This window comes from Onthophagus taurus, chromosome 3, assembly GCF_036711975.1.
Source record: "Onthophagus taurus isolate NC chromosome 3, IU_Otau_3.0, whole genome shotgun sequence".
Lineage (NCBI taxonomy): Eukaryota > Metazoa > Arthropoda > Insecta > Coleoptera > Scarabaeidae > Onthophagus > Onthophagus taurus.
In genome coordinates, this window is record NC_091968.1 from 9493945 (window position 1) to 9521883 (window position 27939).

A 27939-nucleotide genomic window follows, 5' to 3' on the forward strand; every position below is an offset into this window, starting at 1 on the left:
TCGCATGAATCGTATTGTTTCGATAAAATAACTTTTTATTTACTTTAAGTATTTATTTAAGTACAATTATTAGGTGTAAAAGGAGAAAATTAGAAGAGGATTAATTAAAATTGAAGTCATCTGAAAATGGTGTGTTCAAAATTGGTTTCTCCTCGTGGAAACAGTGGGGGTTGTTTGTCGACGTTAAACAAGTATCAGCATTGAAGATCCGGTTTTAATGAGACCAACTTTGGGGGAGTTGTCAAAGGATTTTTCCTTAGGACATAAATCCCCGGAGTGATCGACGTCGACCGACGTAGTGGATGTTGGGACGGATCGATTTCCGTATAAGCAAGTAGAAGACGACTCCCACGTTACAACAAAGGTTAATTTTATGGTTCGCGTCAAAGTTGGCAATTTAATCCGGTAAACCGCGCCGCGGAGGGAGCCTCAAACTTCGAGGAACGACGGCCCGCGAGCACCGAACAATGTGCGAAGTTGCGCCCGTTTGGGATCCGAGGGAAATACTTGACTTGGCCGCTCCCGTAATTAATTCCGAAGAGGAGCGCGATCCGTCCGTCAGAAGAGCCCCCCTCCCTTACAGTTTCTCTGACGGATTAATATGACCCGTCACCGTTTTCAGAAAATCGTTTTCGGAGTAACATCTTAATAAAATTTTTAAAATAATTTATTATACGGCTCCTCCACCCATTTTTGTAAATTTTAAATCTTTATGTATTTCATAAATTTTAATTATATCTTAATTTAGAGCCACAAACAAGATCTCATATCAGCCCCTTAGCACGAGATGGCGCACTTTTCTCGTTATTTTTCCCTTCCAACACTATTTGTCCAACTCTGGAGTAAGGCTGTTCGTAAACAACCCCTCCTTGAAGCTCACACAGACTACATCATACCTACTTTCTTAAACAGGCCACACTTTGGCATTGAAACGATATCCCAAAGCAACTTAAGCACGGGCAAAACGCTTACCATCTACACTGATGGATCAAAGAAGGCTGGAGGCTCCGAAGCGGGAATTTTCTCGCACGATCTCCAGCTGCACCACTTCGCTACGGTCGTACTGGCTTAGACCGAAATAACTGCTATAGATATAGCAGCCAATGTGATTGTCGACTTCAAAAAAGTTGGCAGAATCGTTATAATCTGCACAGATAGCAGACAGGCTATGCTGGCGGTTAGTAGGTATCGAACTGCATCATCGTTAGTGAAGTCCGGTCGGTAATCGCTTAAGGAGGCTAACGTTTATAACAATATCACGATAAAGTGGCGGAAAGGACATAACAGAAATAAGGGACAAGATCATGCGGTCAGGTTGGCGAAACGCGCGGCTCAGAAGCCACCGGTCTCCCCTGAACCGTTTGTACCTCTAACTTTTAATACAGCATCAACTCTGATCAACTCCATCTCCCATCGAGCTTTTTCGGATAGATGGGATGAGACTGCTGTAGGTGTCTTTGCAAAGAAAACTCTGCTCTACCCTGGCCGGAAGAGGTCTACTCAGTTCCTGAGAAAATCAAAGAGTGACTTGAGGCTCCTCACCCACTTCCTGAATGGACACTGCAGATTACGTAAGCACATCTTCCACATGAAGCTGGCAAATACATCCCTCTGTAAAGGGTGTGAAATTGAAGACGAGACGGTAAGTCATATTGTTTGTGACTGTCCCAACCTCGCATACTGAAGGGAATCCACTTCTGGCGTACCATGACCCCAAATCAAGTATATAAAGAACAGACATACATTCTGTTCTATATTAAAGTTCATTAAAACCTTGGGCTTTCTGTGTTACGAAGGAATTCACCCCTACCTGAAGCTACATACATACACTAGGTGTCTTCATATTTTTTTTTTAATCTTAACTCCTCGCTCATCACTAAGATCACCTGGTAATCACAATCCCAGGTTAGGGAAATAGTCCTTTTCACTCGGAGAAGTAAGTTACTACTAAAAGCACCCTCCATTGAAAGCAGAACTATTAACCTCAAAACAGAAGTTAAATACTTAAGGGTAATACTAGACAGTAAACTAAACTGGAACGCACACTTAAACAAGGTGAGGAAAAGGCCATCATGGCTAACCAGGTCTGCAGCAGGCTCCTAGGAAGGAACTAGGGTAGCAATAATCAGACCCATAGTCGCCTACGCCTCACTGGTTCGGTGGCCAAAAGCAAAACATAAGACAGCACAACAACAGCTGGCACAAATCCAGCGGTTAGCATGTCTTAATATAACGAGTGCAATGAATCTTATCCGACGGCTGCTCTGGAAGCACTGCTCGGTCTCACACCACTCCATTTATATACAGTTATTTTGGTTTTAACCTTTTTTTGGTAAATTTCATGCCCTTTAAAACTCCATATCTCAGCCAAAGTTCATTCAAAAAAGATCTACTTTGGCACGATTACTCTTCAGATGTTGTCAAATAGATTGTCATTTGTTGTAACGGAGTATCTTATACAGGCTGGTCAAAAATTAAATTACTATTTCTCCATATTCAATAGCGAGAAAGTCGAAAATTTTAAATGGAACGCCCTATATTTTTTTAGCCTATCAGAAAGAGAATTTAATTCTCTACAAATTATATATAAGCATTCCCATACCTATTTATTGTAGTTTGCCTTATATTGCGAAATTTATTAAAACATGCACAAAATTGCAGGCTTTTTTATTAGAAAGCTATGGAATCTTGACAGTTTTCGGTCCATGTTTGTATTATTGTTGCCATGTTTGTTATTGAACACCATGGTAAATTATTCCAACGCCGATATTTGAAATTTGTTGATATTTGCATTGATGGCGAATGTAATAAACTTTCGGACAAGACGTGTCGAACAGTTAATGAGAGATGCCTAACAAACCCAACGCCCATCACAAGGAAAAATACTTTGATACAATACTGATATGACAATCTATTTGAGAGCATCCGAAAAATAATCGTGCCAATTTAGAGCTTTTTTGAATGAACGTTGGCTGGGATATAGGGTTTTAAAGAGCATGGTGAAATTTGCAAAAAAACCTTAAAATCAAAATAACTCGAAAACGAAAAACATTAGGTACCAATAACTTTTATGAAAGTCAACATATTTTTTACGTACAATTAAAAGGTGCAATAAAAACTATAGCATTCTAAAAGTCTACAGTCTACTTCCGGTAGACCGGAAGTGGCAGCCATCTTGAAAATATTTTAGATCGAAAGTTCCGACTAAACAACCCATACTACCAAAATTTCAAAACTGTACGAATACTGGAACCTTAAAAAGTTCTAACGAACCAGTTACGTGAGACACCTGTATACAAAAGGAGACAGCTTTAAGTGCCTTATCACTGAAAACAGATTCTTCACTTAAGTTGATGCAGGTTAACCTCAGAGAACACCTCGAAATCGTCAAGGACTCATGTCTAAATCACTTGATTGAAATCAAAATGGACCTTATACCGACAGAATACAATTTCAATCAGCCGTATAGGGTCATATTTAGAAGCAAGGATGATTGGTCGAAGGGTGGGCCTCAACTAAAAAGATGAGCCCTAGTCTGGTACACTGATACTTCAAAGACAGTTAGATCGGTGTAGGCATGGGCATCAGTGGACCAAATAGCCACATTAAACTGCCCCTCAGCTCGGACATAACCATTTTTGAAGTAGAAGTACTTGCTATAAACTTATAAAAACCTATAAAAGAGACAAAAAGGTGCATCCATAAACATTCTTACAGACAGTTGGGCTGCCCTAAAGGCAATTCAGGCCTACACGTATGACTCCGCACTGATCAGAAAGTAGTAACCAGAGAGAACTCGCTAGTGGTAATGATGTTACTCTATGGTGGGTTCCAGGTCACAGCGACATTGAGGGCAATGAAAAGCGGACAAGCTGGCCAAAGAGGTAGCGAACACGCCCTTTATTGGACCTGAATCCGGTTGTGAACTACAAAAAAGCCACCTAAAACAAATAATCAACAGTTGGGAGGCCTGAAAGTTGACAGACAAGCGAAGAGTATGGTAACTCTAATGCGCCTAAAGTACCATCTCTTCCACATTGGACAAGCTGAGGATCAAAGTTGTCGACTTTGCAACGATGAGTCAGAAACAGCTGAATATATACTGTGTAATTGCGTCGCCAGAGGCCGTCTAAGACACAACATTTTTGGTAAAGCTCTGTTGACACCTAGCGACATAAAGGTACAAGACCTTGGTGCAATACTAAAGTTCATCAAGGACCTACATTTGCCCTAAACTTTTGGAGGGCTAAAGTTACAATAGATCTTATAGGTCGCGGTAACGAAAGGGGCCGCTCCCCTCAGCCCGGGAGCAATAATAATAACAATAATAAGATCATGTTCGTTTAATTCCAAATTTTCAGCACTTAGGTTCACTACAATGTTCGTGATAACACATTTAGGGGATTGTTACAGTAGTTTTAGTGTCTTAGCTAAGAGCTGGATTTATCCTTTTCAACCTCATCCTCCATCCAACCTCTTCCCCTCCTCGTCCTCCTCCGTCATTAGGTACTTTGGTAGCCCCTCAGCTCCATTTTAGCCTTTACCGCAAGTTGCCTTTACTATCACCTACTATTATAGAGTTTGCTATTTTGCAGGCAAATTTAGACCAATATCGGATGACACTGTTCTTTTCTCACCAGAGTGAAAGACTTCCAGTTAATGGAAGAGGATGTCCGAACGATTGGAGGATGGGTATAATATGCCCAGTGCACAAGAAGAGAAGTAAGAAAGCAGTGGAGAGCTATAGGGAAATGAGCCTACTCGACTCCTCATACTAGATTTATGCGAAGATACAGCTGGGAAGATTGGAGGAAGAGATTGAGATAGTGGGATGTTTCCGGATGGACAAACATGTTTTAGGAAGGGTAGATGGGCGATCGATAACGTTTAAATCTTAAAAGATCTGGTAGATAGAGAGTTGGATAAGAAGGGAGGGAAGTTCTATGCCCTATTCATCATTTGAAGGCGGTATTCGATAAGGTGGATAGGGAGAAGTTGTGGGAAGATATGGAGAGGAGGGGGGTCACGGAGGAGCTGAGGAAGAGGGTGAAGGTGATATACAGAGAAACGACGGCTATAGTTAGAGTAGGGAAAGCGATGACCGAAGCGTTTTGGACAGGGAGTTGTCTGAGACAGGGGTGTTTACTGAGCCCTAGCCTTTTTGCCCTGTATACAGCGGATTTGGAACACAATCTGGAGAACGGGCAAATGAGAGGAGTGGTAGTAGGAGGGAGGAATGTTCACGTGCTAGCGTACCGCGGACATGGTGGTTGTGGCGAAGGATGCGGCGGAATTGAGAAGGATGGTGAGATACTTGGAGAGGTATTTCAGGACGAAGTGTTGGAGGTGAATGTAGCAACGACAAAGATGATGAAGTTCTGCAAAAGGGGGAGAAGAAAGAATTCACATATCTGGGGTACAGATTCAGGGAGGATAGCAAGGACACGGTGCATGTGAGATGGCTTAAAGAGGAAATAAGGTGATGGGGCAGGTCTGGGGATGGGGTGAGAGCGTGTTGGGAAAGGACATCAGAGAATTGGTGTCGGCTGTGCGGAAAGGATTGAGAAACGCTAGAAGATATGCTGAAAGGATATAGCGAGCTAAGAGAAGAGGAAAGGAACCGAAGGCAGATTCTGGAAGAGGGAGGAGAAGGCTGGGGTTGGATGAGGGAGGTGGTTGGGACGAGGGGTGAGTGGAAGGGGGGTGATAGAGGAAGTTGAATTTGGTTTGTCATATATTGTAAACTTTTAGTTGACAATAAAAGCTCTTATATAATGGAAGGCAGAGAGAAAGACTTCCAGTATGTAAGGTGAGGCATGCCAGATAGATTGGGAATGGTCGGTTATGTTTACTAAGGTCAATGACCCTCAGATAAAAAATGTTGGACGTTGCAAAACTTATTCTGTCTCACTACAAAGTATGTTGATAGTATAAAAATATACCAAATGTGAACAAGATGCGACATGATTTTTGCAAATATTTTTTTTGTATACTTTAAAATTAGAGATCCTTAGATCCCTGGAGTTGGATCTAAATAGACGTTTTAAATGTAAGTTTTGTGAACAAAACTGGAAAAACACCAGAGTAGTTATGAAAGAGTTGATATGTTGCTTTTCTGAGGCAATAAATGAGGACTTTTAGACTTCTTCTTAATGTAAAAAAAAATGACCTTAATTTACAATAATTTTCTCAAGAGATGTTATCCACTTTATAATGGAGAGAAAGATCAACGTCAGAGTTGGTAACATCAGAGTAAATGTGGAGAGCCGGGCACTTCAAAACGCGTTCACTTGCGGATGCTTGAATTGAAGAGGTATGGGGACGGAAAAAATAAATAAAAGATACCGAACCGCGTAATATTATAATTAGAATATTATGCAATTGAGATAACTTCGAGAATGAAATCAATATCTTTTTGGTTATTAAAGTTAAAATTATTTACAAAGATAACGCTTAGCACAGAAACAGATGTGCGCTCCAATTGACCTCGAATTATTTGAAATAACATAAACATTTAATTATAATCGTTTCAATTTTTTATTAAATAACTTAATTACATTTTTATTTAATTTTGTTAAAATTAATCCATAATCCACTTGTTGTAACCAACCTAAAATACCTTTTATCATACTCCAATGGAACTTTCGTTTTCTCATTTACTGTCAGTTCGAAATTATTAAGAATAGACGCCAAAGCTACTTTTACTTGTAACATAGCAAATCTTTGACCCAAACAAGCTCGCGGTCCCTCTCCAAAAGGAATCCAAGTACCACTCACAATATCATTTTTATTTTCATCTAAAAATCGTTCCGGTTGAAAACTTTCGGGATCTTTCCAATATTTAGGTTCTCTTTGAATTGCGTAAGTTGGAATTATAACAGGTGTTCCAACTTCGATAATTAAGCCTTTTTTGTTGCCATTAATCGGTGGTAATTCGTATGGCGTCGTGCATTTTTTTGTTGAAGTCATTCCAGGGGGGTGTAGCCTTAAAGATTCTATAAATAAACAAAATAATAAATATATATCATCAAAAATTTGTTTTTAATTAATATATTACCACACATAACGCAATGAAGATATTCCATTTCTTTAATTGAATCATAAGAGATCACCCCGTCGTATTTCTTAAGAACACTTTTAATTTCTTCTCTCGCTTTAAGTTGCGTTCTTGGATTAGCGGCTAATTCATATAGAGCAAAACTGATTGTAATCGAGCAAGTTTCGAAACCATCCTCGAAGAATGAAAAGGCGTGAGCTGCGACATCATCGAAAGAAAAGTTATCTTTTCGAATTTGATTAACAATTTCTAACAAATCGTTTCGAACGATTCGGTTCTGTTCGCGGTAGCTTAAAACGGAAGAGACCATCTTCCGGATGTAATCTTCAACTTCATCCGGAACGAATTTAGCCCTAACAACGTGGGCGATTGATGGTAAAAAAGTAAGCAATAACATTTTAATTCCGTGAATTGTCGACGGTTCGCATAAAACTTTCGCGACGTTTCTTAACTCCGAGTTTTCATCGTCGAATGTTTTCCCATCCAAACCAAACCCGCAATTCGCAACGTTATCGATTGTGAATTTTGTGCAAAGCTCCTTCGTTTCAATAGTCGATTGATTCAAATTTATGTTTTTGTTGATGTAATCGACCATTTTTTGCGCAACGTTTTCCATTAGAGGAATCATGGTTCTTAATTTTCCGGATGTAAAACAGACCGTGACTTGATTTCGCGCAACTTTCCATCGATCTCCGGCTAAGAATGCGGGATTTCTTCCTTCTAAAGGATCGTATTTTTCGTCGACTTTGAAATCGTTTTCGTTGAAACTCCCGAAATCTTTAACGGCGATGTTATGGATTAATTCGGCGTCTCTTAATAAAATCCCAGGTTTTCTTATTTTATAAAATCCGACGTAAGGAAAATCTGGAAATTTACTAATAATAAAAAAAAATTAGTCAATAAAATGATGATTTAATGCAATTTCTTACTCGTAAAGATCTGAGTAATCCTGACCAACCGATCTTCGCATTAACACAGAATTCTTTATGTTCCCAAATAAGAAATGGGGTTGTGGGTGGGGCACATTTCTTATTTTCCAATAATTAAATCTACTGTTTTTATAATAATATGTTAAAGCTGAGAGAATAACCAATAAAGTTATTAAGAGAAACATTTCTGATTTAACTTTTGATCAACTCTGAAATTGTTGCAAGAAAGTTACCAATTTATACTTTAACAAAGAAAAAATAAATATGTCGAAATGATATGTTTGATGTATTGCACTGCTAATTTAGCTGCGATTACAACAAAATGAAATTGTATAATCGATATTTCCATTTAAAAGTTTCGAAATATAAAATAAATCTATTCTAAAATAAAGGTTATCGAAGTTCAAAACAACTAAATTGACGTTATTATTTACATCATGTTTTATTTGTATTACATATTAAATCCGCCTTAATGTCTTTGATAATAATCAATCCAAATTCCACCTTTCGCGGCTAACAAGAAGTGTTTCTCCTCAATCTCCAAAGGCTCTCGAGTTTTTTTATTAACTTTCATTACAAAATTCTTAATCAACGCGACGAGAGCAATTTTAACTTGAAATTGTGCAAATTTCATTCCAACACACATTCTTGGTCCTTCGCCGAACGGGGAATAAGTCCCTTTTACGATATTCGCCCGATTTTCTTCGGAGAATCTCTCCGGGTCGAAAACTTCCGGATTTGGAAAATATTTCGGATCCCGATGAATCCCATACAATGGGATAATAATCGGCGTGTTCTTTTTCACTAAAAGATCGTGTTCGTTGCCGTTTATCGCAGGGAAATAATAATCTTTCGTGCAGGTTTTCATTAAAACGGCTCCAGGTGGATGCAAACGAAGAGATTCTTAAAACGAAATTCTTATGAGACAAAATAATGTTTAAAACGCATTATTTACCTGAAATTATACAATCTAAATAAACCATTTTTTGTAATCCTTCGTAATTTATAGCATTATTATGTTCATTTAAAACTTGATCGATTTCTTTTCGGACTTTATCTTGAATATCTTGATTACGACTTAATTCGTATATGGTATAACTTAAGACTGCTGAACTAGTTTCGAAGCCGTCCAAAAAGATGGTGAATGCGTGTCCGGTGAGTTCATCAAGATTCTTTTCCTGCGAACCGATAATATCCAAAAAATCATTTCGTACTATTTTATTTGTTTTCCTATAATTTAAAGCCGATTTCACAACATTTCTAAAATACTCATCTGCTTCCGCAGAAATAAATTTTAATCGAAACATTGTCATTAACGATGGAAATAAGATAAAAATAAACGCTAAAAACGTATTAAGCGCACTTTGTTTCATTATATTTCTACCAAATTTCCGAAATTCCGCATCTTCCTCGATGAAAGAATTCGCCTCGAAACCAAATCCACAACTTGCGATGTTATCGGTTGTAAATTTACACATTAATTCATACGTTTCTAACGTTGTGTAATTTATCGATCGATTTTTAATATATTTCATCATATCATCAGTAACTTTAAGGGTTAAAGGTAAAATCAATTTCAACTAAAAAAAATTAATGTAAAAAAATAAATAAATTATTACATTTTACCTTTCCCGATGTAAAACAAGCACTTAATTTACTCCTTGTAGCTTTCCATTTAGACCCGGTTTGAAAAAATGGATCGCTACTACCCAAAGGATCCAACGTTTCGTCCAATTTCATAAAATTCTCGTCGAAAGATGAAAAATCTTTGGCTAAAACGTTGTTTATTAATTTCGGGTCGCGAATTAATATTGATGGAGTGCGCATTTTGAAAAATCCCACGTACGGAAAATCGGGAAAATCGTTGTAAATCTTCGTGTAAATTTGGATGAAATTCTTTTTTAAAAAAACGTTCTCTTTTAAATTCCCGAAGAAAATGTGGGGTTTTGGGTAAGGAATGTTGAGGTTTTTCCAATAATAACTGTTTCTTTTAAACCACGAATATATCAATAAATAAAGAGTTATTAAACTTATAATAAGTAATAAGAACATTTTTTTAGGTTGTGTTTGAAAGAAAGTTCAATTCGAACTGGACAATAAACAGTTTAATAGGAGTATATGAGAGGAATAAAGGTCAATAAGGATAAATTGCTGGTGAGGACTTTTATTAAATAATGGTCATGAATGGGATTGGTAAGATTGTTTATACTGAGAGAGTGAGTTATTTAATAATAAATTTAGTACGAAATCCTTTATTATTATATACGGAGACCCGATTTGGTAGGCTACTGCGACTCATCCTGGTATCTTTCAAGTACATTTAGCTTCCTAACACGTCCTTAACTAACAAAATGTCATGTTCAAGCCTTGTATTTTCAATGCCTATTGGATAAGTCTTCCAGATGGTGCTTTCAACGTAAATAACCACCGAAGTTGATGGTTTTGATACATCCAAGTAAGTTTTAAATATATCAGTTGTCCACACGGCAACTAAAGCTTCCCATGAAATTCAAATCCAATTCAATGTAGCTTTACCATTATTCTTTCTCTAAAGCAGAACTGAGCCTAGAGCATAACTATTGGTATCAGTTCCCAAGATGTATGGCTTATCGGAATTAACCTGGATTAAGACAGAAGCGGTAGTAAAGAATTCTTTGAGTTTAATGAACGCAACCAACTCATCTGTTCCGAAATGCTTAGGAAGCTTAAGGCGTTAGTGAGGCTAAGCTTAATCTTATATCAACCCAAAAGTGTAAATGCATTGCAAAGTCTCGGCTAAATTTAACACAAAACATGTAGGAAGTTAGTTGAGAAATATTGTATCAACTCAAAATTGCCCTAATATTGCAAAACAGCCATAAACTTATAGTCATCAAAATTGATGAACGTATACCTCATATAACAAATACTATTAACACTTGTCTATTAGAAGCTGTTTTCCCTTCAATATGGAAAAGATCCGTGATACCGGTACCAAAGATACCAAGTCCAAACGAATACTCATGCCCAAGACCCATAAACATTTTGTGTTCCTTATCAAAAGTTTTGGAAACAATAGTTAACAAACAACTGACGGAGTTTCTAAAGGCTGAGCGCATTGTTCCAGTGAATCAGTGTGGTTTCAGGGAAGGACATGAAACTGCTCTGAACAATATAGTGGATGATATAGTCACTGCAACTGAATCCAATGGATTGACTCTTTTGGGGATGTTGGATTTCTCCAGAGTATTCGTTATTCTAAACCAAGACTTGTTAATATCAATTCTCGACCATATCGCGCTTGATTCTGTCTCATAAACTTTTTTCAAAAATTACCTTAAAGGCAGGATTCAATCAGTCAGTATTGATCAGGTGAAGTCGAGTGCTTTGGAGATAAGGTCTGGGGATCGATTCTTGGCCCTACTCTATTTGATATTTACACGATAAATTTCAATAGCTTTGTTGATTTTTGTAGCGTCCGCTATTATGCTGATGACACTCAGATTTATTTGTCCTTTTTTAAAGGCCACTTTGCCTGACATTATTGATGGGGCTCGGGAATATTGCTTAGAATGATCTGACCCAGATCATTCTGTTTGGGCCTCCGAAGATAAAAGAGAAATTTATTGATGGGTTTTATACCATTGAGTAAGTCTGTCAAAATCCTTGGACTGGTCGTGGATGAGGCGGTAAGCTTTGTGGAACACACAACCAGTTGATTGGTCGAGCTTATGGGTCGTTAAAATTGATTACTCTAATCGTTATAGTTTTGACTGGCACACAAAAAAGCTTTTATGCGATTCTTTGGTATTGTCATATTTCAATTACTGTGACAGCAGCAGCTGTGTTTTCCAGGTATCAAGCAAAAGTTCCAAGCTTCAAAACTCGTGCATCCATTTAAGTTTCGGCCTGAGGGAATATAATCTAACTAAGCCTAACTGAACATGAAACCTCGCAGATACATCCAAAAGGTCTACTTGTATTATAGAGTCATCACTGAAGGTACCCCTCCATACCTGCATGATAGGATTAAATTCAGAAAGGGCGTACATAATGTTAATGTTTGCTTCAGGGGTAGACACACCTCCTACCCACCGGACAGTTTTTCAAACGGTGTTTTTCTTATCAGATATACGCCATATGCTATAATTTATCTCGGCACCTGATTGGATTACTCTTGAACCGATTTAGAAGAACATTGAAGTGTAGGGTGATGGGTGGGTGACTATGTGTGCCTGTAACTTTTATCTCTAATTCTTCTATGAGTTTTCATTATTTCCTTGCAATTGGTATTGGTATTCTTTTTTTCTTTGGTTTTTTTTTCTTTACGGTTTTCTCGGTCATCTCGGTGAGAAAAAATTACCGAGATTTGGAAGAGCCATTTATATTCCCAGGAGACTTTAACTCACTCAGCTACACTATTTTCATATAATGAACACACAAAAAGCGTTATCAACTTGATTATGATACCAGAAACAAGGCTGGGAAGAAGTGTCTGTTATACTTGATGGCATACATTGGTCAATGACCACTTCCCAGTGTATGCTTAGCTGTAGATTCCAAATGTAATATAGACAACCAAACTGGAACCCTTGCCCATGATGGGACCAGGAATGTGAAAATTTTGACAGCATTAAATCAAATTTGGAAAAAGGTAAGGTATATAACAGAGTAGTTTTTGTCCACAATAGATAATAGCCAGAGATAGCACCCCACCACACTCCATCACTAGCAAAAATTCAATTGGAGAATACTGAACTCATAACCATGAATGAATTTGAAAACTCAGCTAGTAATAGAAAGGAAACAGTAGTTAGGGCTGATGATATTATTAAAAATCTACCTAAAAGTTATAACGTAGCTCTACTATCAATCTACAATAAAATATTATGTGGTGGTGATATAACAGAGGAATGGAAAATAGTACTAATTGTTCCAATTCTTAAACCCCATAAAAATCCAAACGACGCCAGTAGCTAACTTTCCTATCATGCGTTAAGCTAAGTTTCTACATGCACGGATTACTGGCGCCAGTCGACTGGCGCTAGTTCATTTGCATGTTGAAATAGCAAAAAACCACTGACGCTAATAAATTGGTGCCTCCTATTAAACAAAGTCCAAATGTCCTCCTTGGAACTACAAACATTATTAAGAAAAAAAGGGAAAAAATAGTTGCTGGGTTATGTCGTGGATTGCACGTAGAAATAACCTAGGTGCGTCTAGTACTTTAATTAGAGAATTATTGCATGAAGATCAGCAAGCATTTTTTAATCATTTAACGCATATGAGAGATGCCATTCCAGCTAACGTAAAACTGCAAGCAACTTTAAGATTTTTGGCTTCTGGAGATTCTTCTACATCCTTGCAATATATGTAACGTTTGCCAAAAAGCACAATTTCTAAATTTATATGTGAAGTGCTTTATGGTGAAGTACTTTATGGTATTAAATTGTATATGCACTGTGTATACTTCGTATTTTTGCTTTTGCCGAGGTTTCGTCAAAATTAGGAACTGTTTTCTTCATAATTTCAATTATCCTTCTAACAGCTTCATTTCGTGCTAATCGGTCCTTATATTGTGGAATTTTCTGATTCCACAAACAAGGATATTGTTCACACGTTTCTAGAAATAGTACTGTTTATTCTGATATCCATTTTTTTGGATGGTTTATTAGCGGATTTGTTCATTTTAGTTGGACGAACACGTTAATAGTTACACGTTTTCTTTATAAATACTGTTACTGGCGCCAAAAAGTAGAAGTAGCGTCAACTTTATTCGCGCTATGATTACAGGCACCAATTTATTGGCGCCAGTGGTTTTTTGCTATTTCCATGTAAATGAACTGCCGAAAGTATTCCGTGCATGTGGAAACTTAGCTTTAGGAAAAGCTTCGAGCTCACTTAAATGGTGGTGTGAAAACAAGGAAGTATTTGACAGACATCAAATACTACCAGGCAGCACGCCGTAACAACATCTATGAAAGACATCCGAATGGTTGTTGTAGAAAGGAAATCATTGCAAGCGATCTTTATATTAACGCTAAACTTCAGTATGGGCATTAGTGGTGCAAATGGCCGCATTAAATTGTCCTTCAGCTCTGACATAACCAAAGTCACAACATTTTCGGTAGTACGCCTGACACCTACCGACATAAAGTAACATGGCCTTGGAGATATACTAAGGTTCATCAAGGACTTACATTTGTCTTAAACACAACACGGCAACAATAATAATAAATAAAATTCGTTTTTGCACCTAAATGGATTTTTATTTAAATTTTTCTCTCAACCGGTTTCGCTATATATTTACAGCATCTTCAGGAGATTATGTCATTTTGTTACAAAAGTTAGAGGATTAAAAATTGTGTTAAGAATTGTAAATTGTTTAAGAATTCTTAACACAATTTTTAATCCTCTTCAATCATAATTCAACAAAATTCTCTGTGTCTCATTCTATAGGACACTTTTGTAATAAAATGACATAATCTCCTGAAGATACTGTAAATATATAGCGAAACCGGTTGAGAGAAAAATTTAAATAAAAATCCATTTAAGTGCAAAAACGAATTTTATTTATTAGACATAAAATGGAAAAAAAATCATCAAACAATAATAATAATAATAACCCAAAACTTATTTTGGGTTGATTTTGGTAAAATTTATTAATATTGATTTTATTGGAACTTATGGTGGCGAAGTTCCGTTTTTGGGTTTGTGATTGAAACAACTGATTTAACTAAATATATTTATTCTTGTGTGGCTTCCCAACAGTGCTATCTTTCTTACAACTTATGTTAATCTGATCCAAATTTAACATTATTCTATCGAACTTGTATTTCCCAACCGACGCGCGACGGTCTTTTCATTTTCAACCAATCAAAATTTAATCACGCAATGAATTGAACCGATAAAATGCACTTGACAACAGGTCCAAGATTGCTGACAAATTAGAAAAATCGATAGTTAATCAAATATATGTTATTCTTTGCGAAATACAAGTTCTTAATAACGCAACGTGAGTTCTTGATCGGCACTTTTTCCGAGTTTGGAATTATGTATTTTAATAAAAAATTTATTTTTTAGCTTTAGCATATTGTAAAGCGGCCGTTATAAGATGTAACATGGATCTGACAACTGTGTTCCCGAATCGCTCTTTCATCATCCAAAATATTTAAAGCTAGAAGAGAGCTTGTGCGTTATTAATAAAAATATCGGATGATTCATCCCTACCTTGTTCTTTACTAAAGAGTTCTTTAAATATTTCGTGATTTTGTTTCTTGCATCAAATGCGTGTTTAAGTTACGTCCGTCAGTGTTGCCGATCATTTGTCGATACATCCAGAAAAGTTTCTGACACATTCAATGTTAAAATTGTAAAAAACTTCGAAATACGAAAATCACCAACAACGCTAGATAACAGTGAACTAAAATCCCTAATAATCTAGGGACTTTAACCGTCAATCGATGCATTTGATGTTTCCCAATATGTTCTAGTATTAAAACGCGACACGAGTTTTAAAAAGTTCTACGAGTGTTATACCGATGAAATAATCGAAATCAATAATGATCATTACCGAATGAAACGAGTACCGCGTAGTGAAATGAATTGTAAACAAACTTCGAAATACGAAAGTCACTAAAACTCACTAGAAGTAACTAAATATTTCGCTGTTTTGTCGCTGGATGGCATCATCCGATAACAGTCAATAAAGTCCCTAGATATATCTTTAACAGTCAACTGTCAACCGATTTTTATGACGTGTATCAATATAGTTGCTAAAACTGTTAAATTATTTTTGATTATTACTGATTATTGACTACAGTAATTTAGTAAGTATTGTAAGTATTAAAGAACTGGGCTGAGGCACGGAACTTAGTAGTAGTAACTTTATTATTCAAAACTGTTATCATTTAATACAAGTAAAACATTAGGTAGAGTCATTAATTTTATAATATTCCAATAAAATATCATGTTTACTCGTCAACATGTAATATCTTTCATCGATTTCAATCGGATTTTTGGTTTTCGGATTCAAACGAACTTCGAAATTGTCCAACAAAGCCACCAAAGCAACTTTAATTTGTGTCATTGCAAATCTTTGACCTACAAAAAAAAAATTATAACATTTGCTTTTCTTGTAGTAATGTGAAAAGTTACCAATACAAACCCTTGGACCTTGTCCAAAAGGAAGATAAGATCCTTTAACGATTTTAACTTGATTTATTTCAGAAAATCTTTCCGGGTCAAATTTTTCGGGGTCCTCAAAATATTTCTTATCCCTTTGAATTGCGTAAATGGGAATTTCAATCGGAGTTTCAACATCGATTTTTAATTGTTCACTGTTTCCGTTGATTGGTGGGAAATAATAAGTTTCAGTACAAACTTTCGACAAAGTCATAGCCGGTGGATACAATCGTAGCGTTTCTTGGATAATCCAATCTAAATAATATAAATCGTTAATAACATCGAAAGTTAATTCTTTGTGTTTTTGTAAGGTTTCTTTAATTATTGTTCTGGCTTTATCTTGAATTTCGAAATTTTTCGATAACTCAAAAAGTGCAAAGTTTAAACAAAAAGAACTTGTTTCGATTCCTTCGGAGAAAAGGATGAAAATATGTGCGATAAGGTCTTCTTTTGTGTAATTTGTATCTTTTTCCATTGTTTCCATCATGTTGTTTACAAAATCTTTTCGTGTTATTTTATTTTCTTGTCTATATTTTAATATTTCACTAATTACGTTATTGAAATAGTCTTCAGCTTGTTTTGGGACGAACCTAAAAGAAATAATCAACGATTTTATTTATTATTGTAATTTTTTTACTTCAATCTAAGAATTGATGTTAAAGATGGAAAAATCATCTCTATGAAAACTTTGATTCCATGAATCGTGGACGGTGTCGACCATAATTTTGATATCTTCCTAAAGCTAGCTTCTTCATCGCTAAACGAGTTTCCTTCCAAACCCATCACGCAACTAACTAAGATATCGGTGGTAAATTTAGAAGTTAATTCTTTAGTTTCAATCGAGTTTTTATTTGATTTTGTGTTGTTAATAAAATTAATCAAATCGTTGGAAACTTTCTGCATTAATGGAAACATTGTTTTTAACTTCACCGGGGTAAAATTTGGGTTTAAATAAGATCTTTGTATCTTCCAACGTTGTCCTTTTTGGAAAAAAGGATGTTTACTGAAATAAGGATCAAGATTTTCATCAATTTTCCAAGGATTATCCATAAAATTATTAAAATCTTTTGTGGTGATGTTATGGATTATTTCGGGATCTCTTAAAATAATTCCCGGTTTTCTTATTTTGTAAAATCCAACGTAAGGATGATTTGGAAATTGACTGAAAGTATTCAAAATTAATAACAAATAAAAAAATAAATAATTAATTACTAATAAATATCCGCATGTTCTTGGCCGATAGATTTTTTTAACAAAATCGAATTGTTTAAATTACCAAAAATAATATGCGGTTGTGGATAAGGAACATTTCGTTTCTTCCAATACAAAAAATTATTTCTTAAATAGAAATAAATCAACCCAAAAATGAATAATAAAAAAATAACAAACATCTTCACAACATCGCTTATAACTGACTAACGTTGATTATACTTGATTATTTTTATGAACTCCGCGAGGTCATATTTATTACTCCCCCCCAATCATTTACTCTTTGATTAAATAATTCCGTTCAACTACTCCAACCTTTCTAACATTAACGAAAAAAAATGCAAGATATTTCGCTGGGTTCTAATTGAAACGATAAATCCCTCGCGGAGGGGTGTCTAAGGACCTGGTGCACTTTTTTCCGTCTCCCATTTCAATTTTCTTTATAAATCGCGCTGCTTAGAAGAATAAATGCTCAATTACGGTCAAGTAGGCGAGCACGAAAGAAAGATAACGCGTAAAGAATCGCCTACTATTTATTCTCCGTTTTAACATCCTATCATAATCGTTGTTGAAAAGGAAAGAAAGAAAAATGTTACAAATTTTCTATTTTAATTAATTTTAAAAGTTTTTAAAGAGATAAAGTATCCTACAAAAGTAATAATAATAATATTAAAGATTTAATAATAGTTTGATGTAAATTGTTAATTACCAGGTCGACTTTAGCAAAGCCTTCGACAAGCTGCATCATGGCCAAACTAGATAAGTTTAGCCTGATGTCCAATCTTCTTTCGTGGGTAGCAACATACATTTCAAATAGATACCAAGCTGTAAAAATTAATAATTTTGTATCTAATTTTACCTTAGTTACCTCTGATGTGCCTCAGGGTAATCACTTGGGATCTTATTTTTAGCTTATATTAATGATATGTATGAATGCTTCCACCATAGTGCTTTTCTGCTTTACGCTAATGATTGTAAAGTATTCTCAAAGGTTCAATCAACTTCGGACTGTGTAAGGTTACCAATTGATCCAGACAGATTACAAATATATTGTCGTAGTCACAACATATTTAGCACCGAACAACACGGTTACCGAAAGCTAAGATCGACATCATCAGCTGTTACGGGTCCTTTGGAACTGATAGCAAATGCGTTCAACAAAAAGGAAGAAGCGCTATTTAAATAATCGTTTATTGTGCAAAGCTACAAATAAGCAAAAAATATCATAGCAGTTTAACAACAATGCATACATTAAATACAAGTTATTAGAACGAAAATAAGGAAAGCTACTAACTATTCGCTTCGCACAACCGCCGGGCGACAATTCAGGAACAACGACCTGATCTTCCATTGTCACCCTGATACAAAAGAAAGAGAAAAAAAAATAAAGTATACAAAAATAAAAAGATTTAATAATACTAATAAAACTAACATTAATTCACATTCCGATTACTTAAATCAATCTACATCAGACACAATTAAGAGAAGAGAAAAAAGAAAAATGCGCATATATAAATTTTACAGACTTAATATAAAGATATCAAAAATTAAACGAAAACAAGAAAAATGAAAATAGAAAAAGCAAAATCAAATATGCTAGACCGTCAAATAACCAAAAAGTGCTACCAACTGAAAGCGTCGCCCAATACATTCAAATATCGTCCCTGACTGATAATCAAAGTCTGACTCTCGAGTAGCCCCGCATAAAGTGCCATTCGAAACCGCGCCACATCAGCAATCCTAAGCTCAATAGGCAACTCATTATATGATTTGTATATATGATAGGAAAATGAACGTTTAAACATTGAAGTTCTGTGATACGGGGGATAAATGTCGTATCTTCCTCTTGTATCACGAGTCCGAACCAAACAGTTAAAACGAATTTTATTAAATAAATACTCAGGAGTTTCAGAGTTAATTAATTTATTATAAAATAGCAGCGTGTGAAGTTGTCTTCTATTACCCATTGACAACCACCCTGCTTCAGTTAGTTTATGAGTTATGGAATCGTATTTACGGATATTATAAATAAATCTTAAACAGTTATTTTGATCTACTTGAATGCGTTTAGCATCAAGAGTACCAATCGCAGGGTGATACACTGGAACCAAGTAATTAAATTGTGACAACACAAGTGCTTCACATAGTCTCCTTCTTAAGCGAGTAGGAAGACACGAGCGGTGAGGATATATTATCCGCAGGCCCATATATGCATTTTTTATGTACCGGCTAACTTGAGTGCCATATCTAAAATCATTGGACAAAGAAAGACCCAAACTCTTAGCCTCCTCGACAATGGGGAGGGTACATCCATCCATGTTAATGTTTATTAGATTTTTCAACTCCACACAGACACGCCGATTGCTGAACAGCACAATCGCAGATTTAGCTGGATTCAATTTCAACTGATGCATATTTGATGTTACCCACAGGGTTTGGAGGTCCAGATTGATTTTCTCTTGAGCAGCAATATATTCCTCAGGTTTGAAAGAGTAATACAGCTGAGTATCATCAGCATACATATGAAACTTATTAAATTTAATGCCTTTAAAAATAAGTGAAGTGTATAAGGTATACAAGAGTGGCGCGATTATTGAACCCTGTGGGACACCATGCACCACCAGTCTAGGAGCAGACAGCACATTATCAATTTGAACAGCTTGGCAACGATCATTTAGGTAACCAGCAAGGAGTTGCCGTCCAGACTTACTCAGACCAAAGTATTTTAAAATGTTTAACAACATTATGTGGTTAACCGTATCAAACGCCTTACTATAATCCAACAGCGTCATTATTGTAATATCGCCCCTATCTGTAGCCTCCATAATGTCGTCCGTAACAGCCAACATCGCCGTCGTACAACTATGCCCCTCCCTAAATCCAGACTGAGTAGGTGGAAGGATATCATATAGATTGGCAAATTGTGACAGTTGATTCTGGATCACTCTCTCAAAGACCTTACAAAGAAATGGGAGGATGCTAATAGGCCGGAGGTCATTAAAAGACGAAGGTTTTGAAACTTTAGGTATAGGTTTGACTATTGCACATTTCCAACAGTCTGGAACTGTGTTCTCCATCAAACATGAGTTGATAATATGCGTAACATAAGGCAACATCGTAGGGCAGCACAGCTTTATCATCTGGGAACTTAAACCGTCAGAACCCGCTGAAGACGATTTAGAGTTATAGATAATATCTTTTATAGCGTCAACGGTAACCGGTAAAAATTCAAAGTTACTGTCTGGAAAAGGAGAACAATCATACATGTCCACATCATACTCAACATTGCGAAAACTGTTAGCCACATCTGCTACCCCGTCAATGAAAAAGTTGTTAAGTTCAGCAACCTGCTTCAGACAGCAAGGCAAGTCAACGTGCTTCCTCCGTTTTACGGTTAAGGACTCGAGACGATGCCACACGTTTTTATTGGTAACGTTATTAGTTACAAAATCAAAGTATGCTCGTTTTTCTGCTGTTACCGCACGGGAAGTCAAATTTCGTAAATCTTTGTAATACTCCCAGGTACCGCTACTACCGGTTTGTTTGAATTTTTTCTTAGCAGCGTCTCGAAGTTTCATCATTAATTTTAAATTTTCAGTTAACCAAGGAGGGTTAATTTTAGAGAAAGTACACTTTTTTATAGGTGCATGTTGGTCAAACAGCGATATGATCTCACTATTAAAATAATTCACCTTCTCATTAACAGAATTCATTCTCAATAAGGTTTCAAAAGGAACAAGATGCAGGTCACTAGTAAATTGCTCTAGATTAATATGCGTAATGCTACGAAGGTAACGGACAGTCGGCACGTCACGATTAAAGAGTACTACGATATTATGCCGAGAGTACTACGGTATAAGGGGTACTTCACTTTCGGTCTTCAAGTGGTTTACTGGAAAGGAAGATTCTCGGCAAGAAAACAGATACGGCAGGGAGTGCCACAGGGATCTGTTCTGGGCCCGGTTTTGTTCCTGATCTAGATCAATGACTTACCACAAAACTTGACGGCTGATTTGACGTGCCTTTTCGCTGATGATACTTCGCTGTTGGTGACATCTAGAGTCAGACAGGAACTCCTCGAAAGGTCCGAAGAAGTCGAGCTAGAAGCGAAAGAGTGGTTCACCAGCAATAAGCTAAGACTGAATGAAAAAAAGACGCAATCACTTATACTCACCAATAGAGAGCCAGATACGGGATATACGATTAAATTCCTTGGTCTTAACATAGATTCCCACCTGAAATGGTATTCACATATAGAATACGCTACAAAAAAGTTAGCCACAGCAACCTACCTCATCAGAAGAATAAGGATTGTCTCAACGCATGAAGCTGCTAGAACCGCCTACTTCAGCCACTTTAATTCCATACTTCAATTTGGCATCGAGGTGTGGGGATTATCGCCTCAAACTTCCAAGCTCTTAATCCAGCAAAAGGAAGTCCTTAGAGCTTTGGCGTATGCAGGACAGCGAGTTAGCTACAGAAGCGTCTACATACTGGCGGCAGTTACCCTTCTGCATAAGAACAAAATGAGATATTCATCTCATAGTGATATCCACCAACATGACACTAGTCAGAAGAACAAGATCGTCATTCCACCGCACCGCATCAAAAGAGCACAACATTTCTGAGTTGCCCATCTTCAGAGGAAAAGTGAAGCGATTGTTACTACAATACTCCTTCTACTCAATAAAGGAATACTCAAATTGCATTTTTTATTGAATATTATTATTATTGTCTTGTATTGTTGACTATTGTACGCACATTTCTTTGCCACAATTAAACATTATTATTATTGCACAAACAATTTTCTTTACTTAAATTATAACAAATGCAATCAAATAGCATTCAGCAGAAAAACCGGGCCATTTGAAAAAAACTGTCGGAGGTGAAGGATCTTGGCGTTGTCCTGGATTCATAATTACTTTTCAATTACCATGTTGAGGAGTTACTCCGTAAAGCTAACAGGCGCTTAGGATTTATCAGTACTGATCAATATTGAGGTCTTATATTTAATCTAGAGTGCGTATGTGGTGGTGGTGGTGGGGGTAATCAGAAAGTCAGGCATGTTGGATGTACCAACCTGAACTTAGCTATAGTTTCAAGTCTCTATTGTACCTACAAATCTTACAAGTATAACCCCACAATTCTCATAAACATATTGTTATTTTTATTAAAATTTTATTTTTGTTGAAGGTTTTCGAATTCTTTTTGTTTTACATATATTTTTATAATTTGGTAGCTTGGAAGATTATTTACAACAGCCCATAAAATGTTTCTGGTTATTTAATTTGAAATTAATAATGGAAGTTCAAGTAAAGTTATTATTAAGGAATGTTCAGTTCTTTTAAAATAAACTAACAATTATTTATAAGCAAAAGGTTAACGTGATCAATTGGAATTGTTTTAAATATTTTCTTCTTAGTTTATGTTAATTATAAGGGTTATTGTGAAAAATTATTAAGTTCTTTTAAAATATTATATAATTAATAATTATTTATCAATAAAAAATTAACATGTTTTGTGTTGGTTATTATTTTTTGTCTTTCCAGTTTATAGTAATGTAAATTCTTGCATAAGTATATATAAGAATTTCGAATTTCCCGCTAAGTTGGTACATCTAACATGGCGACCTTTCTGGCTTCATTTTAGGCGTGGTGGGGACAACAGCATACGCACTCTAGATTATATATAAGACCTCAATGCTGATCAACCTTTTACTGATCTTCATTGCATTAAAACTGTATTCATGGTTTACGTTAACAGTGTTCTTGATTAGATATACATTTCGGTTGTCTGGAACCCTGTGTATACTACCAATGTTGACTACATTGAGGCTTTACAGAGAAGATTTTTACGATACTTGGCTCACAAGTTCACCCTACTTACTGTACATACGAGCAAAGTGTGTTTGGTTTGCAATCATTGCGGGGACGTCGAGTGGCCTCTGATGTGTTATTTCTGTATAAATTGATCAGTGGATCGATTGACTCGCTCGAGCTTGTGGTACAAATTGCATTTGCTGTTCCGAATTATCCCACACGAGATCAATGTTTGTTTCGACTATCCGCTTTCTCAACAAACGCGTATTATAACTCGTCGCTGCCGCGAATGATGTCAACTTACAATCGTCACTGTTCAAACTATAATATTTTTACTTTATTAATTTATTTTATTAACTAAATTTATTAATGTCAACTGCGTAGTTTTCTTTTGCTTTTGTATTATAGTCTTTTGTACTATTTAGTGGATACTATTATGGGATCTCCTTATCTGTATCCCAAACAGTTAAAAGAAACAAATTAATTGGGTTGGGTTGGCAAGTTAGAACAAGACATCGGAAGCCAAAAAGTAACTTGGACAGGAAATAGGAAAAAGATGCAGAAGATTAGAAAGAAACTGTAAAAGTAAGAAATAAATTTGGCAGAAAAATGTAGTGCTGAGAAGTGATTGACATAGAGCGGAGGGGAGGCCGTAGAAATAGACTGGTGATAGACCAAAGATGCTGAATACGGAGGAAATTGAGTAAGCTAGAAGCAGACTGTGGAAGCCAAAAATGGAGAGAGGGAAGAAGAAAAAGATGAAGCACGGAGAGGAAGAAGACTGGAAAGAAACTGTAATTTAACAGAAAAGTGTAGTACTGAAATGAGACTGGTATTATATTTACATTTACATAAATTAGGGGAGACAAACTGCGACCCAAAAATCAAGAATCTGATACGAACAGCAGTGACATAACCGTCTCCTCATCCTCCGAACATAGTTGGCATTCAAAATCGTCGGCTAGACAAGTATGACAGTGGCAACGTTAATAAACAACTTCATTCAACTCATTCTAGAAGAACTGGTACATAGTAGGTGAAGTCTCCTTCAGCCCTGCTGAGCAGTGTATTTAATGTTCTCTTACAATCATTAACTAGAGCCGACACCGGTTTCACTGCCAGCAGCGCTTGAGCGGCTTGACTGTCTGAGAAAAATCGTACTGTCATATTCTTCATCCCTCTCTCAAGAAGGATTTTAGCACCCATGTCAATAGCAAATACTTCCGCCTAGAATCATCTTCAGAGCATTTTATTGCTAAAAGATTTTACAAAGAAAAACGTAAGTGAAGCAACCATATTTAAAAAGCAAAAAGATGGTCGTGCGTCTTGCGTCTGCTTGTTCCACGTTTTATTTTTAAGTTTTTCGACTTTTTAATTAATAGGTATTAATATTTTAATATTTAATGTTAATATTTTTAACATGTTTTTGATCAATTTAATGTTGACGAATTTTGAGATTTTACGCCACTTCGAGTTACAAGTAAGTTATATTTTTTGCTTTTTAAATATGGTTGCTTTTCACTTACGTTTTTCTTTGTAAAATCTTTTAACAGTAAAATGCTCTGAAGAAGATTGTAACCAACAATCGAAATATTAGCTATTTTAAAAAGTTGTTTTACTTTTAATCCTGCTGACCGAAAATGCGATTAATTAATTTTTTAATTGCTGAAAGGGGATCACTGGGGCCTAAGTGCGCGTAAAAATTACGCACTTCCGCAATTCCTGTACGCATACATACATACATACAATTGCTGCTCACGTTGCGGTCAATGATACTTCTTGCTGTAATACTTATAGTCATGGGGTTTTATGAAGAAGTTACGAGAAATCATGGTGTTCGAGACACGATAACCTTGAAGAAATGGACATGTCTTAACATCAAGCTGGCTAAATTGAAGAATCGTCTCACATTTTTTATCAAATGCAGAAGAAATGGACTCATTCCTACTCATATAGGTAACAACACGAGGAATTGGGTCAATTTGCTGGATACCAATACGTTCAACTTCATTAGGAAGATAGAACACATTAGGAGCAGGTGGGCAGCAAGTACTCTTAATTTAGAAATTAAAATCACTAGTGATAATTTAAAACAGATTGCAGTCTCATCGAATTTGTCTGATCTTGCTAGAGAGAAAAGAGAAAAGAATAACTCAATCCTTGATCCTTAACTCAATACTTTTGCCAAAAATACATAACCCTTAAGGCCGATCATATCATCGATTGGTGCGGCATCATACGCCTTGTCAGGTCACATTGCTACATTTTTGGGTTCAACTTTTAACAATAGAACTAACTACAACACTACCAACACCTTTCAATTTGTGGATGTATTTAGGGGCTATAATCTTCCTCAGGATCACATTTTAATATCTTTAGATGTTGTTAGCCTTTTTACTGTCATTCCGTTGGAATTGGTTGACAGGATTGTGAAGGAAAAATGGCATTTAATTGCTGACCATTGCTCATGGGACAAACACACCTTTTTGTTTGGCTTGAAACTTATTTTTGATACTTCAATTTTCATCTTCGATAATGTAATTTACCATCAAATAGACGGCACCCCTCTGGGCTCTAAAATATAGCCGGTTCTAGCTCTGATGGTGATGGATTTCGCGTTGGATGAGATGTTAGTTAATAACAATTCGGGGTTTCGCATCAGTTTTATCAAAAAGTATGTTGATGATTTGATCATTGGAGTACATAAAGGTGATATAGATTTAACGTTAAATTTGTTTAACAGTTTTCATCCGAGCATTCAGTTCACAATTGAGATCGAAAAAGACAACTGTATTTCGTTCCTAGACATGAAAATGATAAGAAATGAAAATAACATCATTCAATTTGATTGGTTTGTCAAACCGACGTACTCGGGACGCTATTTGAATTATTTGTCAAGTCACAATTTAAAACATAAAATTTCCACCGTTCTTGGCATGAAACACAGAGTTTCAAATATCTGTGATAATCAGTTTTTACAAAAAAATCTCAATTTTCTTAGAACAAATTTTGTCAACAGACTTTTGTTTTCAACGTATTCACATAATAATATCAACCAAATCAATTTAACTGGTCCTGAATTAATTAATACAGAGCGTTTCGCTTATAAAAAGCTTCCATACATAGGAAGGTTAAGCGACCAGTTAAAGAAAACGTTGAAATGTATTGATAACATAAGGATCATTGACTGTTATGATAACAAATTAGGAAACCATTTTACTAAACTTAAGGACAAGACTGATAATAATTTTAGATCCAACTTGATTTATTGTGTTTCATGCAAGGGTTGTGATGGAAAGTATGTTGGTCAGACCAATCAGTGGTTGAAGTGTAAAATCTCAAAACATGCAAGTGATTGTAAGCTAGAAAAGAAAATGCTTATCCCAACACGTTTTGGAGTGCGGACATGAATTTGATTTTCAGGATGTAAAAATCTTGGATTCAGAAAGTAATTATTATAACAGGTTGTTCTTGGAGATGGTACATATCAATTATACACAGAATACTGTAAATTTTAAAACAGATACTCAAAACCTTAGCAACATTTATGCTTATTTGTTTGCCTTAGATAAGTTTAACCACAATAATTCACCCAACTTACATAGCTTATTCCTAATAACACTTCAACTTTCTCCAATGATATGTTTTTTTAGTTTTTTAATTAGATTTATATTAATTAAATAGAGTTAATATTTTTAACATGTTTTTGATCAATTTAATGTTGACGAATTTTGAGATTTTACGCCACTTCGAGATACAAGTAAGTTATATTTTTTGCTTTTTAAATGTGGTTGCTTCACTTACGTTTTTGTTTGTAAAATCTTTTAGCAATAAAATGCTCTGAAGAAGATTGTAAAAAACAATCGAAATATTAGCTATTTTAAAAAGCTGTTTTACTTTTAATCCTGCTGGCCAAAAATCCGATTAATTCATTTTTTAATTTCAGGGGTCAGACCTTAATTTTTTCCACAAAGACTACGTCAAGTCCACAAGGATAGTCTAGCTTTGTGTAAAACTCCCTGCGAATGTCCTTTCCATGAGAGAGTTTTGTCTCGCATTACTCCCAGATTCCTTTGAGAAAGGAATTTCTCACCACATTTTTCATCTTTTTGCACAAACCTAACGTTTATCTTTCATTAAAAGTTGTCATAAAAACAAGATAATTAAGTTACAACACAAGAAAACACCGTAATTAAATTTTCCTCAATATTTAAATTTCATTATTTTCTGGCGATCCTTTGCTTTTCTATCTCTCGATTCTTCCTTTTTCTGAACATGTAGTTTGTAGTCGTTTTCTTTGACATCACATGATATAAATACATAAATTCTCTTCCTTTACTCCTGTAAGAATTTCTACTAACTTCTGATCATTTCCTCATCAGTTTCACCACCACTTGGAATACAGTGACAGCTAGTTACACTGTACTTGCTGTTGGCGTAAACAAAAATAAATGTTGAAGATTTATTTAGATTTTGAAATTTTTAAAGGTTACAATAGACAGACTAAATCCATAAAAGCACAAAATAGGCGGTGTACCAAGCAAGGACATAAGATGCTTCCCGATGGAATCTCCCATGGAGTTAATGGAATAATGAGATCCTAAAATCGAAGAAAAATTGGTTATAACTATTCGATGTGTAAAAACTTAGAACACTGTCTGACAAGATGGCTAGTTGGTAAAGATGATCGAAGCCAACGTGGAGGAATAACTTAATTACAACTACGGGCGATTGTCTAAAAAACTGAGATTTGAAGGTGATG

General features: G+C 35.8%; 2 protein-coding genes and 2 long non-coding RNA genes across 5 annotated transcripts; all 4 read right to left on the reverse strand.

Moving 5' to 3' along the window:
- Positions 1 to 6513: 6513 nt before the first annotated feature.
- Positions 6514 to 10069, reverse strand: LOC111420782 (uncharacterized). Its single transcript, XM_023053819.2, has 6 exons — positions 9613 to 10069; positions 8942 to 9566; positions 8459 to 8889; positions 7987 to 8189; positions 7058 to 7932; positions 6514 to 6995 (listed from the first exon to the last, which is right to left on the reverse strand). The coding sequence occupies exons 1-6, from the start codon at positions 10036 to 10038 to the stop codon at positions 6562 to 6564; spliced, it is 2994 nt and encodes a 997-aa protein (XP_022909587.2). The 5' UTR covers positions 10039 to 10069; the 3' UTR covers positions 6514 to 6561.
- Positions 10070 to 14696: 4627 nt separating this feature from the next.
- On the reverse strand, positions 14697 to 15744 carry LOC111420784 (uncharacterized). Its single transcript, XR_002707126.2, has 2 exons — positions 15196 to 15744; positions 14697 to 15142 (listed from the first exon to the last, which is right to left on the reverse strand). It is a non-coding gene; the product is annotated as an uncharacterized lncRNA (long non-coding RNA).
- A 93-nt stretch (positions 15745 to 15837) lies between these two features.
- On the reverse strand, positions 15838 to 17574 carry LOC111420783 (cytochrome P450 6j1-like). Of its 2 annotated transcripts, none has more exons than XM_023053820.2 (4): positions 17362 to 17574; positions 16787 to 17311; positions 16123 to 16739; positions 15838 to 16068 (listed from the first exon to the last, which is right to left on the reverse strand). In XM_023053820.2, the coding sequence occupies exons 1-4, from the start codon at positions 17538 to 17540 to the stop codon at positions 15893 to 15895; spliced, it is 1497 nt and encodes a 498-aa protein (XP_022909588.2). In that variant the 5' UTR covers positions 17541 to 17574; the 3' UTR covers positions 15838 to 15892. The 2 variants fall into 2 exon arrangements, with proteins under 2 accessions (XP_022909588.2, XP_022909589.2); XM_023053821.2 differs by having other exon boundaries at positions 15965 to 16068; positions 16133 to 16739.
- Positions 17575 to 21117: 3543 nt separating this feature from the next.
- LOC111420779 (uncharacterized) lies at positions 21118 to 22146 on the reverse strand. Its single transcript, XR_002707124.2, has 3 exons — positions 21651 to 22146; positions 21533 to 21593; positions 21118 to 21414 (listed from the first exon to the last, which is right to left on the reverse strand). It is a non-coding gene; the product is annotated as an uncharacterized lncRNA (long non-coding RNA).
- Positions 22147 to 27939: the final 5793 nt, after the last annotated feature.